General features: G+C 44.1%; 1 protein-coding gene across 2 annotated transcripts; it reads right to left on the bottom strand.

The window, feature by feature from the left end:
* Positions 1–3,902: 3,902 nt before the first annotated feature.
* On the bottom strand, positions 3,903–17,429 carry LOC133443646 (tripartite motif-containing protein 16-like). 2 transcript variants are annotated; one of them, XM_061720748.1, is made up of 3 exons: positions 16,553–17,429; positions 16,000–16,441; positions 3,903–5,395 (listed from the first exon to the last, which is right to left on the bottom strand). In XM_061720748.1, the coding sequence occupies exons 1-3, from the start codon at positions 16,983–16,985 to the stop codon at positions 4,720–4,722; spliced, it is 1,551 nt and encodes a 516-aa protein (XP_061576732.1). In that variant the 5' UTR covers positions 16,986–17,429; the 3' UTR covers positions 3,903–4,719. The 2 variants fall into 2 exon arrangements, with proteins under 2 accessions (XP_061576732.1, XP_061576731.1); XM_061720747.1 differs by having other exon boundaries at positions 16,000–17,428.
* Positions 17,430–18,007: the final 578 nt, after the last annotated feature.

Here is an 18,007-nt window from a genome sequence, read left to right as displayed (position 1 = left end):
CACCCGACTTCCAGTTCCAGAACCTAGTGTATTCTACGGTGACCCACTAAAATTCATACAGTGGAGCACCAGCTTCAAAGCTCTTATTGATCGACGCTGCCCCTATGCTGCCGACAAGCTGTTTTACCTGCAGAGGTACGTTGCTGGAGAGGCGAGGTCAGTATTGGAAGGTACCTTCTATAGAACAGATAATGAAGCCTATCAACAAGCATGGGAGAAGTTAAATGCTAGGTATGGCCACTCCTTTGTGGTGCAGCGTGCATACAGAGAGAAGCTCAATGGGTGGCCCAAGATCGGTGCAAAGGAGTGTGTAAAGCTTAGAGAATTCAGTGACTTTCTACAAGCATGTGATAGTGCTATGCCTCACGTCAAAGGTCTGCAGGTACTTAATGACTGCGAAGAGAATCAGAAGATGTTAGTCAAACTCCCGGAGTGGGTAACTTCAAGGTGGAATCGCCGCGTTACTGAGCAGCTGGATCAAGGAAAAGACTACCCCAGCTTTAAGGAGTTTGCTTCCTTCATTGCAAAAGAGGCACGTATAGCATGCAACCCAGTTTCTTCACTGTACGCCCTGAAGCCCGCTGAAGAAAAGCAAACAAGAGAAACTAAGCATCCAAAAGCAAACACCTTTGCCACCAATGTACAGACCTCAGACACTCCAAGCACCACAGTCAAATCCCACTGTAGTAATGACGCCAAGAAAGGTAACACATTCACACACAACTCAGTGCCAGTGAAATGTATGTTCTGTGAAGAAAGCCATTCCATACATAAATGCCAAAAGCTGATGGCAATCTCTTTAGAAGAAAAGCAAAAGTTTGTCAGAGTCAACAATCTGTGCTTTGCGTGCTTGAGGAAAGGCCATAACTCAAAAGACTGTCAAAAGAAAGCCACGTGCAGCAAATGTAAAAGGAGCCATCCTACTCCATTACATGAAGACCGCCTGCCTGCGGAGAAATTGCTTTCGCAAGAAGCTCAGAACACAGTAGGAAATACTTCTGCGCTATCATGCAGTGTGAATGGAGGTGAGGATGGCAGCACATCAATGATAGTCCCAGTATGGATCTCATCATCAACCACCACTGGACCAGAGACCTTAGCTTACGCATTACTGGATACTCAGAGTAGTAAAACCTTTGTCGATCAAGAGGTGTGCGAAAGGCTACAAGCAGCCGGGGAGCCAGTGAAACTCAAGCTCTCCACCATGATGGGAAAGGACTCAACTATAGAAAGTCAGAGAGTCAGTGGACTTAAAGTTCGAGGATATTCCTCAGAGACCACCATCAGCCTACCTCCTGCCTACTCCAGGGACTTCATTCCACTCGAACGAGCTCACATTCCCACCTCTGAGACTGCTAACAAGTGGAATCACCTTGCAGCCATAGCCCATGAAATGGCCCCACTGAAGGATTGTGGGGTCGGATTACTGATAGGCTACGACTGCTCCAGAGCACTAGCACCACGTCAAGTCATCACAGGAGGTGATAGTGAACCCTATGCCATAAAGACTGACCTGGGCTGGAGTATCGTCGGGAGTGTGCCCCAGAGTGTGAACTTCAAGGAGGTGACGGGGCTGTGTAATCGCATATCCGTCAGAGAGCTGCCTGCTGTGACACCAGCTGCTGTGATTAGAGCAAATAGAGTCCAGAGAATTCGCGAAAAAACCAACCCGCAACAGTGGCATTATGTTGACACAAATGAGAACCCCGCCGATCATGCCTCAAGAGGCCTCAGAGTATCAGACCTGATCAACTCAAACTGGTTCCAAGGACCCAAGATCCTTTGGGAAAAAGAGCTTGATATTAAACAAAGCCCATCAGAGCTGTTGGTGGGAGACCCCGAGGTCAAGGCAGCACAAGTGCTAAACACGCTGGCTGAAAAGCAGGACAGTTTTTTAGAGCGGCTGTCACGATGCTCAAAATGGACCACGGCTGTGAACGTTGTGGCACGTATACACCGACTGGCTGAGAGATCTAAGCAGACAGAGCCTCTAAATGTAGAAGAAAGAAGGCAAGCTTCACTTACTCTTGTCAATCTTGTACAGCAAGAAGCCTTCAAAGAAGAGCTGCTCATCATGAGCCAAAAATCTGGAAAGCTCTCACGCAATAATCCATTCCACCAGCTACACCCAGAGCTTCATGATGGCCTACTTAGAGTAGGAGGACGATTGAGGAGAGCATCCACGCCCTTCGATGTGAGACACCCATTAATCTTACAGAGTGATCGTGATGTGACACGCCTTATCCTAAGCTACTGCCATGAGAAGACCCAGCATCAAGGAAGAGGGCAAACCCTTAATGAAGTCAGAGCCAATGGATACTGGATCATCGGAGGCAGTAAAGCAGTTGCCAGTTACATAAGGCAGTGTGTGACCTGCAGAAAAACACGAAGACCCACAAAACAACAACGAATGGCAGATCTTCCAACAGATCACATCGAACCTGCACCGCCATTCTCATTCTGTGGTATGGATTGTTTTGGTCCCTTTCACACTAAGCGAGGCTGCAAGGAACAAAAGCGATATGGTTTGCTCTTCACGTGTCTCTGCTCCAGAGCAGTACACATAGAGATACTGGAAGACATGACTACGGATGCATTTATCAATGCCACAAGCCTGGAACCCCTGACACCAAATCATCTGCTCACGATGAAGTCCTCTGTCCCACTGCCGTCACCAGGCAAATTTGTCGAAGAGGATTTATATGTCAAGAAAAGATGGAGGCGGATGCAATATCTTTTTGAGCAGTTTTGGTGCAGATGGAGGAAGGAGTACCTAGCTGGAATTTCCCTCAGGCAGAAGTGGCAAGCCCCAAGGCGGAATGTGCAAGTCAATGACATCGTCATCGTTCAAGAGGATGCTCCTTGTAATGAGTGGAAGCTTGCCAGAGTTTTGGACGTATGCAAGAATGAAGATGGACTTGTCAGAAAAGCTACCATACAGATAGGTGAACGTAGGCTAGGGAAAGCAGGTGAATGCCTCAGCAAGCCATCTGTTGTTGAACGCCCAATCCAGAAGTTGGTTGTTTTAGTAGAAAGCAGCAACCCTGGTCTCTCAAGTTAGAGGAAAGCAGTTAAACTCCCTGTGTCTCAAGGTAGATGCTATATCGACATGACATTGAAATTACCATTGATTTATTAAACTAGGGGTGTGGCATACTCAATATTTGTACATAGGCCATAAATCAAAGCGTAATTTGGTGGGAGTGTAAAGGACGCTGTAAATATTTACATAGGAACCTCCGAAGCCGGGTGTTGTCCGCTAGGGGGAGGAATTAGAGAGACGCACAAACACGAATTTAGAGCGAAACACACATGAAGGGAGACAGAGAAGAAAGAAAGAAAGAGAGAAGAGTAATTCTACTACCTGGTCACGGTCGCACACGGTAATTGTTTCTTTGTTTGCACTTCTTTGTTGTTCTGAAACTGCTGAGTGGTTCGCGATGTGCGTTAATTAGCATATGAATGGTCCGTGATTAGCATTAGCATGTATAAGCTATGGACTGTTATCACCTGCTTCACTACTTGAAGCCAGCACTTCTTGAAGCTATGATTGGTTATGTTTACCATTTGAGTTTGTATTATTTTGTATTGTGAAACTTAAAGAGTTAGGTTACATAAGTAAAATTAAAAGATATTTAAGTTATTAGGTGTGTTAAGAAAACGGGAACGTAAGAACAAACTAGAGTTTAACTGATTTATTTGAATGTGTGCAAATATACTGTGTTTGAGAAGAATATTAATTGAAATTAATGTTTTCTCATTGTGTTTCACTTTAGTTTTCACGGTGTTTTAAGAAAGTGTTCAAAGAAGAATAAAAGCACTTTAAATTGACATCAGTACGAAGCGTGGACTATATGATTGACCAGGGAAGTAGTTACACTCCTCCTATCTCATAACTCTCCTGCAAGACTTCTCTACAAAACAACAAAAAAGAAGATCTCAATGTTTTTTTTTAGAACATCAGAAGTTTTATTTCTTACTAAATATTCAGATTGTTAAACATGAAACATGGTCAACAGATTTGGACATCAGCAACATGTGATGTGCAGATCTAGTCTGGTCCTGCAGCTGCAGTGACGACTACCGGCCCCGACACTCTCACACCAACTAGAGGCTTCACTCAACCGTTTGCTGCGTTGCTGCTGTCACTAACATCTCTGGAATCATTTACTACATAAACTATATGTTTATCTTTAGAAAACAAGAACCTTTGGTTTGCTAATGAAGGAGGAAACGAGTCTGAATGCAGACGTGATGTCAGAGATGAAGAAGGTCTGGTGGAGTTCATCACAATCAGAATCACAATCACCATCAGAATCACTATCACTATCACTATCACAATCAGCATCAGAATGAAGTTTATTTCCAAGTAGTTTAAAACACACAAGGAATTTGTGGTGGTGATTGGTCCAATAAAAAAGAACAAATAATATTAAAGTGGAAGAAAAGAGAAATACAACATAAAAAACACAAATTAAATCTAAAAACTAACAGTTAACAATTACAACACAGGCTTATTTCTCTGTTTTTATAATGAAATAAAATATGCTAATAGTATTAATATTTCCCAGGTGAAACTACAAAAGAACAACTTCCACCTCCAAAAGAGGAAATAACAACAATCAATCTTATAGAACAAAAACGTCCCTCCATCCGTCAGAGAAAGAAGAAAAGAAGAAAAGAAAATCAATAAAAACATGAAGAGGAAACTCGTTGATCTTATTTGAGTTTACAGAACTCAGCTGATTTTCCAGGAGAGTTAATCCAGACTCCAGCGTGCAGCGGCCGAGTGAAGGAGGTCTGGACTCTGTGGAGGAGGGTCGTGGTTCCAGAGACGCCGTAGAAGGACACGACTCCTGCTCCGTGGTCCAGGTAAACTCCTATTCTGGAGGAAGCAGGACCTGAGACGGAGGTGTGGATGTTGTTGTACATGAATCCATAACTGCCTGAGTGACAAACTAGTGACCAAGATTTATCATTATATCCAAATGCACTTCCCCTAACCCCTGATCTGCTGATATTCTTGTATGAAACTGCTACAAAAACTCCACCTGCTGTCTCCACCTCCCAGTAATGACGTCCAGTCAGACTCTCTCTACTCAGAACCTGACAATAATCACTGAATCTGTCTGGATGATCAGGATAAGACTGACGTTGGTTCATCCAAGTCACCTTTCTGTTCTGCTCTGACAGTAACAGACATGTGTGTACTGTGTTAGGATCCAGAGTGATTTCACATGAATATTTCAAGAATCCAGCTCTGCTCGTTGGGTCTTTGGGCAGTAAAACATCCACCTCAGTGACGGCCAGTGAGACGTTTGTCCACGTGTCTCTCAGGATGTCCTGTAGTCGACCTCTGACCTCTGACACGGCTGCTGCCACGTCCTGAAAGTACCTGTTGAGGCCAAAGTTCATCTTGGTTAGTCTAAATGTACTGATTGATTAATGATTTAATTAGTGATTAATGATTTAATTAGTGATTAATGATTTAATTAGTGATTAATGATTTAATTAGAGATTGATGATTTAATTAGTGATTAATGATTTAATTAGAGATTGATGATTTAATTAGAGATTAATGATTTAATTAATTAGGGCCGGAGGGGATCCGGTTTGGGAACCACAGGATTTCATCTCTGCTTTTTGCAGATGATGTTGTCCTGTTGGCTTCATCAGACCGGGACCTCCAGCATGTGCTGGGGCGGTTTGAGGCCGAGTGCGACGCGGCAGGAATGAGAATCAGCACCTCCAAATCCGAGGCCATGGTTCTCCACCGGAAAAGGGTGGCGTTCCTTCTCCGGGTGGGTGGAGAAGTCCTGCCTCAGGTGGAGGAGTTCAAGTATCTCGGGGTCTTGTTCACGAGTGATGGAACGATGGAGCGTGAGATTGACAGACGGATCGGTGCAGCGTCCGCAGTAATGCGGTCGATGTACTGGACCGTCGTGGTGAAGAAGGAGCTGAGTCGAAAGGTGAAGCTCTCGATTAACCGGTCAATCTACGCCCCTACCCTCACCCATGGTCATGAACTTTGGGTAGTGACCGAAAGGACAAGATCGCGGATACAAGCGGCCGAGATGAGTTTCCTCTGCAGGGTGGCTGCACGCTCCTTTAGAGATGAGTTTCCTCCCTTAGAGATGAGTTTCCTCCGCAGGGTGGCTGGACGCTCCCTTAGAGATGAGTTTCCTCCCTTAGAGATGAGTTTCCTCCGCAGGGTGGCTGGACTCCCTTAGAGATGAGTTTCCTCCGCAGGGTGGCTGGACTCCCTTAGAGATGAGTTTCCTCCGCAGGGCGGCTGGACGCTCCCTTAGAGATAGGGTGAGGAGTTCGGTCACCCGGGAGGAGCTCGGAGTCGATGCTCCTTCACATTGAGAGGAGTCAGCTGAGGTGGCTTGGGCATCTGTACCGGATCCTAGGGAGGTGTTCCAGGCATGTCCCTCCTCCCTAGGGAGGAGTTCCAGGCATGTCCCACCTCCCTAGGGAGGTGTTCCAGGCATGTCCCTCCTCCCTAGGGAGGTGTTCCAGGCATGTCCCTCCTCCCTAGGGAGGTTTTCCAGGCATGTCCCTCCTCCCTAGGGAGGTGTTCCAGGCATGTCCCTCCTCCCTATGTCTCTCGGCTGGCCTGAGAACGCCTCGGACTCCCCCCGGAGGAGCTGGAGGAAGAGATGGAGGAAGAGCTGGAGGAAGAGATGGAGGAAGAGCTGGAGGAAGAGCTGGAGGAAGAGTCTGGGGTGAAGGAAGTCTGGGCATCCCTGCTGAGGCTGCTGCCCCCGTGATCCGGGAACAGATAAGCGGAAGAAGATGGATGGATGGATGATGGATGGATGATGGATGATGGATGGATGATGGATGGATGATGGATGGATGGATGGATGATGGATGGATGATGGATGATGGATGGATGATGGATGGATGATGGATGGATGGATGGATGATGGATGGATGATGGATGGATGATGGATGATGGATGGATGATGGATGGATGATGGATGGATGATTTAATGAGTGATTAATGATTTAATTAGTGATTAATGATTTAATGAGTGATTAATGATTTAATGAGTGATTAATGATTTAATTAGTGATTAATGATTTAATGAGTGATTAATTATTTATTTAGTGATAATGATTGAAATAGTGATTAATGATTTAATGAGTGATTAATGATTTCATTAGTGATTAATGATTTAATGAGTGATTAATGAACCTGCAGCTGGAGGCAAGAGAGGGAGAGTGGGAAGGGGGACAGTTTTTTGACGCAAAGGGCAGATCGCAGAAATTATAATAAGTTGCTTTTTGTCTTTTTATGGATACTTCTTGTAACAGAATAATCTGCTGAATTATTATTAAATTGCATCAACTTGGAGGTGACGCTGGATCCGCGTCTGTCTTTTGTTTTTGACTGTGTTGACCCGCTCAGTAGCGGCTCACTAAATTTGAAAGAGAAGCCGCAACATTAGGTAAAAAAACTCCGCTATGATCAAGAAGAATCAAGGACGGTCACCGGTCGTGAGTAAATCAGAGGAATGAACAGCGATGTTTACGGATACGGTTTACGGATTGCTGGAAATATTATGAAATGAAAGTGATGACGTGAGCTAAACGGAAGAGTGCAAATAGTGTCTGTGAAATAAACTGAGGTTGGATGTTCAATTCAATTCAATTCAATTTTATTTATATAGCGTCTAATACAACAGATGTTGTCTCTAGACGCTTTCCAGAGATCCAGAACATGAACATAAACATAAACATAAACATAAACATAAACATAAACATAAACCCCCGAGCAATTATTACATAAACAATGGCAGGTAAAAACTCCCTTAGTGGGAGAAAAACCTTAAGCCAAACAGTGGCAAGGAAAAACTCCCCTTTAGGAGGGAAGAAACCTTGAGCAGGACCAGGCTCATCAGGGGGGACCCTCCTGCCGAAGGCCAGACTGGGGGAGTCAGGGACGTCGACAGCACACAGCAGGCAGGTGGAAGCAGCAGCGGGATGACCAGAGGTGGGGGGCATCAGCAGCACACAACAGTCATGTGGAAGCAGCAGCGGGATGACCAGAGGGGGGGGGGTGCAGGCAGGCGGAAGCAGCAACAGCAGACATCCACGTAGGCAGGTGGAAGCAGCAGCGGGATGACCAGAGGTGGGGGGAGGGCCGGGAACACAGGCCAGAACGCAGCTCCTGAGGCTCCGGCCTGCAAACATACACAAAAGAGAAAAAAGGGGGGGCCGGCACAAGAAACTACAGGAACGATGGACAAAAATGATAGCTATGAGATATTTATAATAAATAAAAATGGTAATGGAGAAGAGAGGCAGGGAAAAGGAGAGGAGAAGAAGGGTGAGAGGCACCGCCCAGCGGATCATGTCGGTCCCCCCTGCAGCATAGGCCTATAGCAGCATATCTACCACCAAGCTATATTTGAGACTAACTATTATAGTTTTGTTCTATAGCTGCGACTATGACTACTGACTCTAACACACTAAAGTTTACACTACCTAGAGATTTACCAACACCAGCTAGAGGTTTACTAAGGGAGCGGAGAGCTCGGCCAGGAACATAAGGCACTATCAGGTCTTGTAAATACTGCGGAGCTAAGCCGTTTTGGGCTTTATATGCAAGTAATAAAATTTTAAATTGAATTCTGAATTTTACAGGTAGCCAATGGAGCGACGCTAACACTGGAGAGACGTGGTCTCTCCTGCTGATTCCTGTCAGCACTCGTGCTGCTGCATTCTGGATCAGCTGGAGCCTATTCAGCAAATTACTTGGACATCCTGCTAACAACACATTACAGTAATCCAGTCTAGAAGATACAAACGCATGAACTAGTTTTTCAACACCATCTAATCCCTTCCTAAGATGCTCTGGACCAAGAATGATAACCTCTGTTTTATCTGAATTTAGAAGCAGGAAATTTCTGGACATCCAGTCCTTGATGTCCCTAAGACATGCCTGAAGTTTAACTAACGGTTCTGTTTCATCCGGCTTCATAGACAAGTAGAGCTGCGTATCATCAGCATAACAATGAAAGTGTATGCCGTGATTCTGGATTATACTTCCCAACGGCTGCATGTATAAACTAAACAAGATTGGCCCTAGCACTGAACCCTGCGGAACACCATAACAGACCCTTGACTGTTCTGAAGAAACCTCATGTACATGAACAAACTGGAACCTGTCAGATAGATATGATTTAAACCAACGTAGAGCTGTCCCTTTAATCCCAACAACATGCTCTAACCTGTGCAGTAAAATGCCATGATCTATAGTGTCAAAAGCAGCACTGAGGTCCAGTAAAACCAATATGCACACTCATCCCTTATCTGAGGTCCAGTAGAACCAGTATGGACACTCATCCCTTATCTGAGGTCCAGTAGAACCAGTATGGACACTAATCCCTTATCTGAGGCCATAAGGAGGTCATTCGTAACTCGAACCAGTGCTGTCTCTGTGCTATGATGTGTCTGCAGACGACGCACATGATGAAAGATAATTAAAGGAGCGTCACGTGAGGACGGTGCTGTTCCGTAAACAAACGGGTAAAACAAACGGGTAAAATACAAAACCATCAAACGACAGTGAAAAAAATAAAAAATTTGACGTCCCAGAAAACGCACAGGAGGCAGAAACCATGTTAAAAACACTCAAAGCGTCCCGCAAGGGAAGACTGGGCACGTGCACGAGAAAAGGATAATGTGGTCCTGTGTGTCCTGGCACTGACACTGACAACTGACACGTGACACTCCACCCGGAAATTGGGGATCAATCAATGGAGGATCAATCTCGGACTGATGCTGAGAGTAAGAGAGCCCTGAAATGTGAACTGTGTGACATGTTCTTAATCGTAGATGCAGATCATTTTAAGGACAATTTTATCTGCACAAAATGTGATAAAATCAAAGAGCTGCAAGAGAAGCTGATAGAGCTGCATACAAAACTTCGCCAAGTCACGGAGTTAAACACCGCACTCAAAGAGACATCAAAAATTCAGGAAACTTTTAACTCCACTGTTGTAATCGGCTCTGCTGGCATGGGAGCCCGGTCAGCCCTGTTTGCAACAACTCTCCCGGTCCAGGACCCGGGTGTGGAGGCAGCGGCCGAGGAACATTTTCCATCTCTGAACACAGCGGCTGCAGCGATGGGACGCTCAGCAGGCTCCTGCTCTACACCGCATCCAAGGAGAAACCAGTGGAAGCGGGTGGAAAACAGAGAGTGGCGGGGCGGACGGAAGGAAATCCTCCGGCCCCTACCATCTCGTCCGGAGCTGAGGCTGGAAAACTGCTTCGCGGCATTGAGCCCGGACCCATCTCCTGACCGACAGCCTTCCGCTGCACCCGCCCCCCCACCATCGACTGCCTCCACCGTGGTGATCGGAGACTCCATCGTCCGGGGACTCCCGCTCCCCTCCCGCGGCACCGCCACAGCAGTCCACTGTTTCCCCGGAGCCCGTGTGCTGGACCTCAACGCACAGCTTCCAGCTGTGCTCGAAAAGCACACAAACGTGAGTACTGTGGTCGCTCACGTTGGTACCAATGATTCAGCACAGTGTGAATCAGAAGTCATGAAGAAACATTTTATTACTTTTCTTGACTCTCTTAAAAAAACTGGAAAAAATATTGCAATCTCTGGACCCTTGCCTACCTACAAAAGAGGCATGGAAAGATTCAGTCGTCTTGTCTACTTAAACTCTTGGCTAAAAACGACATGTGAAAATTTTAAGTTTACTTTTATTGACCATTTTGACCTTTTCTGGGGCCGCCCTGCATTTTTTAAACGGGATGGATTGCACCCCAACCATAGGGGCACACAGATACTGGCACAAAACATAATGCACTGCATTACATCATGACTAATTAATACCCCACCCACCCCTGCTAGTTTTATCAAACCCATTATATCAACTAGACATACTGCAACACGAGCTACTAGAGGAAAAATTGTAAACAATCTGATTACAGTTAACATTGACAGAAACTTATTTTCATTTTCAAGACAGACGGAAATTAAAATGGCTCTGTTCAACATAAGGGCACTGGCAAACAAATCTTTTTGCATAAATGAACTCATCAGTGACAATAATCTTGACTGCCTCTTTTTAACTGAGACTTGGCTGGGCGCAGATGCTCCTGCCACACTACTAGAGGCCTGTCCACCCAGCTACACCTTTTCCTTCTCATGCAGAGAAGGGAAAAAAGGTGGAGGCACAGCCTCAATATACAGAGAGGCACTGAAGGGCAGGGATGTGGATTTGGGCACTTTTAACACATTTGAATACAATGCAACTATTTTAAACTCTCAGCCTCGCTTCCTGGCAGTTACCATATACAGAGCTCCTAAGTTATCTATCCCTTCTTTTTTAACAGAATTTTCAGAACTATTGTCTGTCATTCACACGAGTTACAACTCTTGTACTTTAATTGGAGATTTTAACATACATATTGATAATCTGGCAGATACCAGAGCCAAAGATTTCTTAGAATTATTGGAATGCATGGATTTTAAACAGCATGTAAACGTACCTACTCACAAATATGGACATACATTAGATTTAGTCATATCATATGGTTTGAGCATCAACATATCATCTGTTACTGATCTGGCTCTTTCTGACCACAGCTGTGTATTTTTTAATAGTCTTTATCATGCTGCACAAAACACCACAGAACGCACTGTTAGAAAACGATACATTAGCCCTCAAGTAGCCACAACTTTCTCATCACATGTTATAGCTTGCAAAAATACAGTCCTACCATCATCTTGTGAAATTTTAGTCCATGATTTTAATCTTAAAATGAAAACAGTACTTGATGCAGTCGCTCCTATTAAAATCAAGAAACTAACTACAAAAAGTGTTGTTCCATGGAAAAATAATCTTACTATGAAGTTAAAAAGAGAATGTAGAGCTGCAGAGCGCAGATGGTGAAAAACAAAACTAGAAATTCATCAAAACATACTTACTGAAAAACTTAAAAACTACAACAAAGAAATTCAAAAGTCTCGCCAGGATTATTTTTCAAATTTGATTAATACCAATATCCATAACCCCAGACTGCTTTTTAATACAATAGATTATATTTTAAATCCAAAAACAAATAATAGCTGTAAGCTTCCAGCTTCTAAATGTGAAGAGTTTGCTGGCTACTTCAGGGAGAAAATAATAAACATCAGGTCTGGTATCTGCCAGCAAAACAAGCACGCTGCACTTTTACCAATATCCTGTATGGAATGTGACGTGAGGTATGAATGTTTTGACCTGGTTGATGCTGACACCCTGAGGAAAGTAGTAACAGAACTGAAATCCTCCACGTGTTCCCTTGATCCAATCCCAACCTCCCTTTTTAAAACCATTTTTAACTCACTATCTGAAGACATACTGGCCATTGTAAACCATTCCCTACAGCTAGGCGTCTTCCCCACTGATCTTAAAACTGCTTTAGTTAAACCTATTTTAAAGAAAGGGAACCTGGACATTTTATCACCCAGCAATTATAGACCAATTTCTAATCTTCCATTTTTAAGTAAAATTTTAGAGAAATTAGTTTTTATTCAGTTAAGTGCCTATTTAAATTCAAACGCTACATTAGAAATGTTTCAATCTGGTTTTAGAACAAATCACAGTACAGAGACAGCCCTGCTAAAAGTAGTAAATGACATCAGAACAAACCTTGACAAGAATAAACCCTCGGTTCTGGTACTACTTGACCTGAGTGCTGCCTTTGATACTATTGATCATCAAATTCTTTTAGATAGATTAAGCAAGCGTGTTGGCCTAGCTGAAACTGTTTTAAAGTGGTTCACTTCATATCTTTGTGGAAGAAAATTCTTCATCTCAATAGATAATAATGTCTCCAAACACTATGAGGCTACCTATGGAGTACCACAAGGGTCGATTTTAGGACCATTACTTTTTAATTTATACATGTTACCCCTGGGCAGTGTCATCAGGAGACACGGCATCTCTTTCCACAGTTATGCTGATGACACACAGCTCTATGTGGCCGTGTCTCCTGATGACACTGGGCCGATTGACTCACTTTTTAACTGTATTTTAGATATTAAGGCCTGGATGTCGCAGAATTTTTTACAGCTAAACCAGGAAAAAACTGAAGTACTGATCGTCGGTTCAAAAGCCCAGAGAGAGAAACTGGCCTCTAAACTAAATACATATGGAGTAAACCCGAGCAAAGAGGCAAGAAACCTAGGAGTCATATTTGACTCAGATTTTAATTTAAAATCACACGTACGCTGTGTCACAAAAACAGCATTTTATCATTTAAAAAATATTTCTAAGGTGAGGCCGTTTCTCTCTCTGGGCAACACGGAGAGACTAATGCACTAACGCCTTTATAACTAGCAGGATAGACGACTGTAATGCTCTTCTTACTGGTCTGCCCAAGAATACCATCAACAAGCTGCAACTGGTTCAAAACGCAGCAGCACGACTTCTGACTCAGACCAGAAGGAGAGCACACATTAGGCCCATTTTAAAAACCTTACACTGGCTACCTGTTAGTTTTCGTGTTGATTTTAAAGTTCTTTTATTAGTTTATAAAGCGCTACATGGGCTTGCGCCAGAGTATATTTCAGAAATGTTTTTATTCTATGAACCAGGAAGGCCCCTCAGATCCTCTGGCTCTTCTTTTCTAGCTGTTCCACAGAGTAGAACTAAAACATTTGGTGATGCTGCTTTTAACCACTATGCTCCAAAACTGTGGAACAGCCGGAGGATCTGAGAGGAGCTGGAAATGTGGACATTTTTAAACGTAGATTAAAAACTCATCTCTTTGGTCTGGCTTTTATGTAGCATCACATTTTATAGTTTTAGTTTTATTCCATTTAAAATTTTTTAAAGGTATCTGTTTTATTTATTTATCTATCTCTTATAATGTTTTTACTATTTTTATTGTTGTGGACTGATTATTTTTTATTTTTTTTTAGCCTTAATCCTTGAACCTTTATCTCTTTATAAATTTTATATATTTTATATTGTATGTCAGGGTGCATTGGTCTCCCAGTTTTTATCTTTTTGGTCTCCCAGTTTTTATTTGTTTATTATGCTTATTTTTCAATCACAATGTCAAAGCACCTTGTATTTCATGTACTTGGACGAAAGGTGCTATATAAATAAAATGTGATTGATTGATTGATGAGCCTAGGATGACTAACTTTAGTTAAAGCTGCAAGCAGCGATGAACGGCCTCCACCCTTGTGCACGTTCAGGCTTCAGTGGAAGTTTGTATGACTTGATGTAGATTCTTCAGAACTGGACATTTAGTGGATGAAACCACCCACGACTCTCTACTGTATATCAAACTATTCAAAAGTTATGGTAGAAAGTAGGAACTATCAGATATCGACCAATCAGAAGAAGGGGCGGGGCGGGGCTAATTTGCACCAATTATGTTCAAGGACTCAAAACCGAGTCCGATGACACCACCCACGAGCCTTTATATCAAACCATTCAAAAGTTATGGCAGAAAGTAGGAATTATCAAATATGGACCAATCAGATGAAGGGGGGTCGCGCTTTTTGGCATCTATTGTCGCCAGGGTAACGCTTTTGACTGAGAAAAGTAATGCGCGTTGTCGCAGGATGGAGACGCACATTTTGATGTATAACACACCTGGGTGCACGTTACGGTTCGGGCGAAGAAACGGCTGAAGAAATGGCATAAATTGCGGCAAAATTACACAATTAATTCAAAATGGCCAACTTCCTGTTCGGTTTGGGCCATGGCGCCAAGAGACTTTTCCTTAAGTTGCGACATGATACAGGTGTGTAACGATTTTCGTGCATATACGTCAAACCGTATTGTGGGGCTTGAGGCAAAACGTTTTCTAGGGGGCGCTGTTGATCCATTTTGCCACGCCCATTAATGCAAACCATGAAATATCAAATTTATCCCCAGGCCTGGCTTGTGTGCAAAATTTGGTGACTTTTGGGGAATTATCAAATATGGACCAATCAGATGAAGGGGGGGCGCGCTTTTTGTCGTCGATCGTCGCCATGGTAACGCTTTTGACTGAGAAAAGTAATGTGCATCGTCGCAGGATCGCAACCCAGTCTCACATAAAAACGTACCCTGCCTACGTTGGTCCAAAGTGCCAAAACGTAGAGGAGTTACAATAATAGCTCTTGAATTGTTACATTTTTCTGCCTATTAGTTTTGCGTCCAAGTCACGTGACTTTCAAGATTCTGGCCGCGACACCTAAAAACATGGCGGACATTTCTCATTTTTTAGTGAAAACAATCAATATTTTGAGTTAGTTTCTGCATAAAAATGCGTTTTGATTACATTTCTAGCGAGAAATATATATTTTACTTTCATAATATTCACTCAGTGAATGTACATAATCGCTTGCTCGTTGTTGCGAAGTTTCTTCAGATCTCGCCAGAATAAAGGCTGATTTATGGTTCCGTGTTACACCAACGCAGAGCCAACGGCGTAGGGTACGCGGCGACGCACACCGTACGGCGCGCGTCGCTGCGTACCCTACGGCGTAGGCTCTGCGTTGATTTAACGCGGAACCATAATTCAGGCTTAATGTGAAGCTGCAACATTTCCAACCTGATCTCACAAAAATCCGTGAAATGCCCACCACCTCTCACCACTATTTTCCGTGGCACCAGCACAGAAAGTGGTCAATTTCGTGTGAGCACCACGGATATTGTACCTATGCGAAGTCAATTGGGATCCGTTGTAAATCCGTTTCCTACTTCTAAACAATCATAAGTGGTGCTTTAACCTAACCAGACCTTAACCAGAGCGTCGTCCAGCCACAAAATATAATTGTTAATGGCTTTTGAACCAGGGAGTGGAAACAGGCGATATTTAAATTCATTTTTTTTAACCATTCTCCCATTTCGTCAACCACAGGGAATTCCCTGGGCGTCCCCTCTACGTCATAGAGAGACGAGCGGAGATCCTGATCACGTGACGAGTGCCCCAACGTCCATGCCGAAGTAAACGGTTAAATATGTTGTAAATATGCAGTACCTGAGAGGACGGATGGTGATGTTGGAGGAGTGTGTGGACTGACTGAGTGGTGACAGTGAGGGCCAGTTGTGGAGGAACTGGTTGTGGTCCTCGGTGTCTCTGAGCTGCTTCATCTCAGCGTCTCTCCTCTTCAGGTCAGTGATCTCCTGCTGCAGCTTCTCCTCCAGCTCTCTGACTCTCCTCACTTCAGTTTCCTGCTGGGATCTGATCTGCTGCTTCACCTCAGAGCTTCTCTTCTGGAGGAGAGAGATCAGCTCAGTGAACATCTCCTCACTGTCCTCCACTGTTTTATCAGCAGACTGATCGATGGCCTCCACCTCCTGCTGAAGCAGCTTCACATCTTTCTCTCTGTCCTGGATCTGCTGCTGGATTTGTTGTCGACTCAGCTCCATCTCTCTCTGCCTCTCAGTCCTTTCTGCTGCAGCTGTGACTGTGTCGTGGCCTTTATGTTCATCCACAGAGCAGAGATAACAGATACACTTCTGATCAGTACGACAGAACATCTTCCTCACCTCACCGTGACGGGGGCAGATGTTGTCCTGCAGGTTCTTACAGGGATCCACCAGCTGGTGTTTCTTTAGTGGAGCTGCATCACGATGAGGTTGGAGGTGTTTCTGGCAGTAAGAGGCCAGACAGACCAAACAGGACTTGACAGCTTTCAGTTTTCTCCCAGAGCAGACATCACAGGCCACATCTTCAGGTCCAGCATAGCAGTGATCAGCAGGAGCAGCTCGGAGTCCAGTCTTCTTCAGTTCCTCCAATGAATCAGCTAACATGGTGTTTTTCAGGAGCTCAGGCTTCGGAATAAACGTGCGTCGACACTGAGGACAGCTGGGGAGTTTCTTCTCTCCTTCATCCCAGAAGTCCTTAATGCACTTCAGACAGTAACTGTGTCCACAGGGAATAGTCACCGGATCCTTTAAAAGATCCAAACAGATGGAACAAGAGAATTTAACTGGGTCGAGCTGGTTTTCCTGCTGCGCCATCGTCCTCTTCGTAGCAACTGTCAGACAGTTTCACTTCCCCTGAACAGAAACTCTGAGGTATGCAGGATTGCTTCACTCAGGGGCGGGGCTGAACACTATGACTTCCTGGCTGCACCACGTGACTGATTCAGCGATTAAACCCTCAGGCTCCGTTCAGAATGTGTGTTTGGGGGAGAGTTGCAGTCAGTTAGAGTTTAGAGACAGTTTGGAGACAGTTAAATACAGTTTGGACATAGTTAGAGACAGTTTAGAGATAGTTAGGGACAGTTTGGAGATAGTTAGAGACAGTTTGTAGACAGTTAAAGACAGTTTGGACATACATAGAGACAGTTTGGAGACAGAGACAGTTTGGAGACAGAGACAGTTTGGAGATAGTTAGAGACAGTTTGGAGACAGTTAGAAACAGTTTGGTATGGAGCTAGAACAGTCTCATAATTCGCAAATGCACACACACCGTTTCACAAATGAAAACTGCGCCATCGTCCTCTTCGTAGCAACTGTCAGACAGTTTCACTTCCCCTGAACAGAAACTCTGAGGTCTGCAGGATTGCTTCACTCAGGGGCGGGGCTGAACACGATGACGTCAGACGCCTCGCTGCCTGGCTGCACCACGTGACTGATTCAGCGATTAAACCCTCAGGCTCCGTTCAGAGTGTGTGTTTGGGGGAGAGTTGCAGTCAGTTAGAGTTTAGAGACAGTTTGGAAATAGTTAGAGACAGTTTGGAGATAGTTAGAGACAGTTTGGAGACAGTTAGAGACAGTTTGGAGATAGTTAGAGACAGTTTGGAGACAGTTAGAGACAGTTTGGAGACAGTTTGAGACAGTTTATAGATAGTTAGAGACAGTTTGGAGATAGTTAGAGACAGTTTGGAGATAGTTAGAGACAGTTTATAGATAGTTAGAGACAGTTTGGAGATAGTTAGAGACAGTTTGGAGACAGTTAGAGACAGTTTGGAGACAGAGACAGTTTGGAGACAGAGACAGTTTGGAGATAGTTAGAGACAGTTTGGAGACAGTTAGAG

The sequence above is a fragment of the Cololabis saira genome, chromosome 5 (assembly GCF_033807715.1).
Source record: "Cololabis saira isolate AMF1-May2022 chromosome 5, fColSai1.1, whole genome shotgun sequence".
Taxonomy (NCBI): Eukaryota; Metazoa; Chordata; class Actinopteri; order Beloniformes; family Belonidae; genus Cololabis; species Cololabis saira.
This window is presented reverse-complemented; position numbering and strand designations above follow the sequence as displayed.

Coding starts and splice junctions, on each gene's coding strand:
- LOC133443646 (XM_061720747.1), bottom strand. CDS start 16,985: ATGGCGCAGCAGGAAAACCAGCTCGACCCAGTTAAATTCTCTTGTTCC. Junction 5,396..15,999: donor ATCACCATCCGTCCTCTCAG/GTACTGCATATT, acceptor TGGCCTCAACAG/GTACTTTCAGGACGTGGCAG.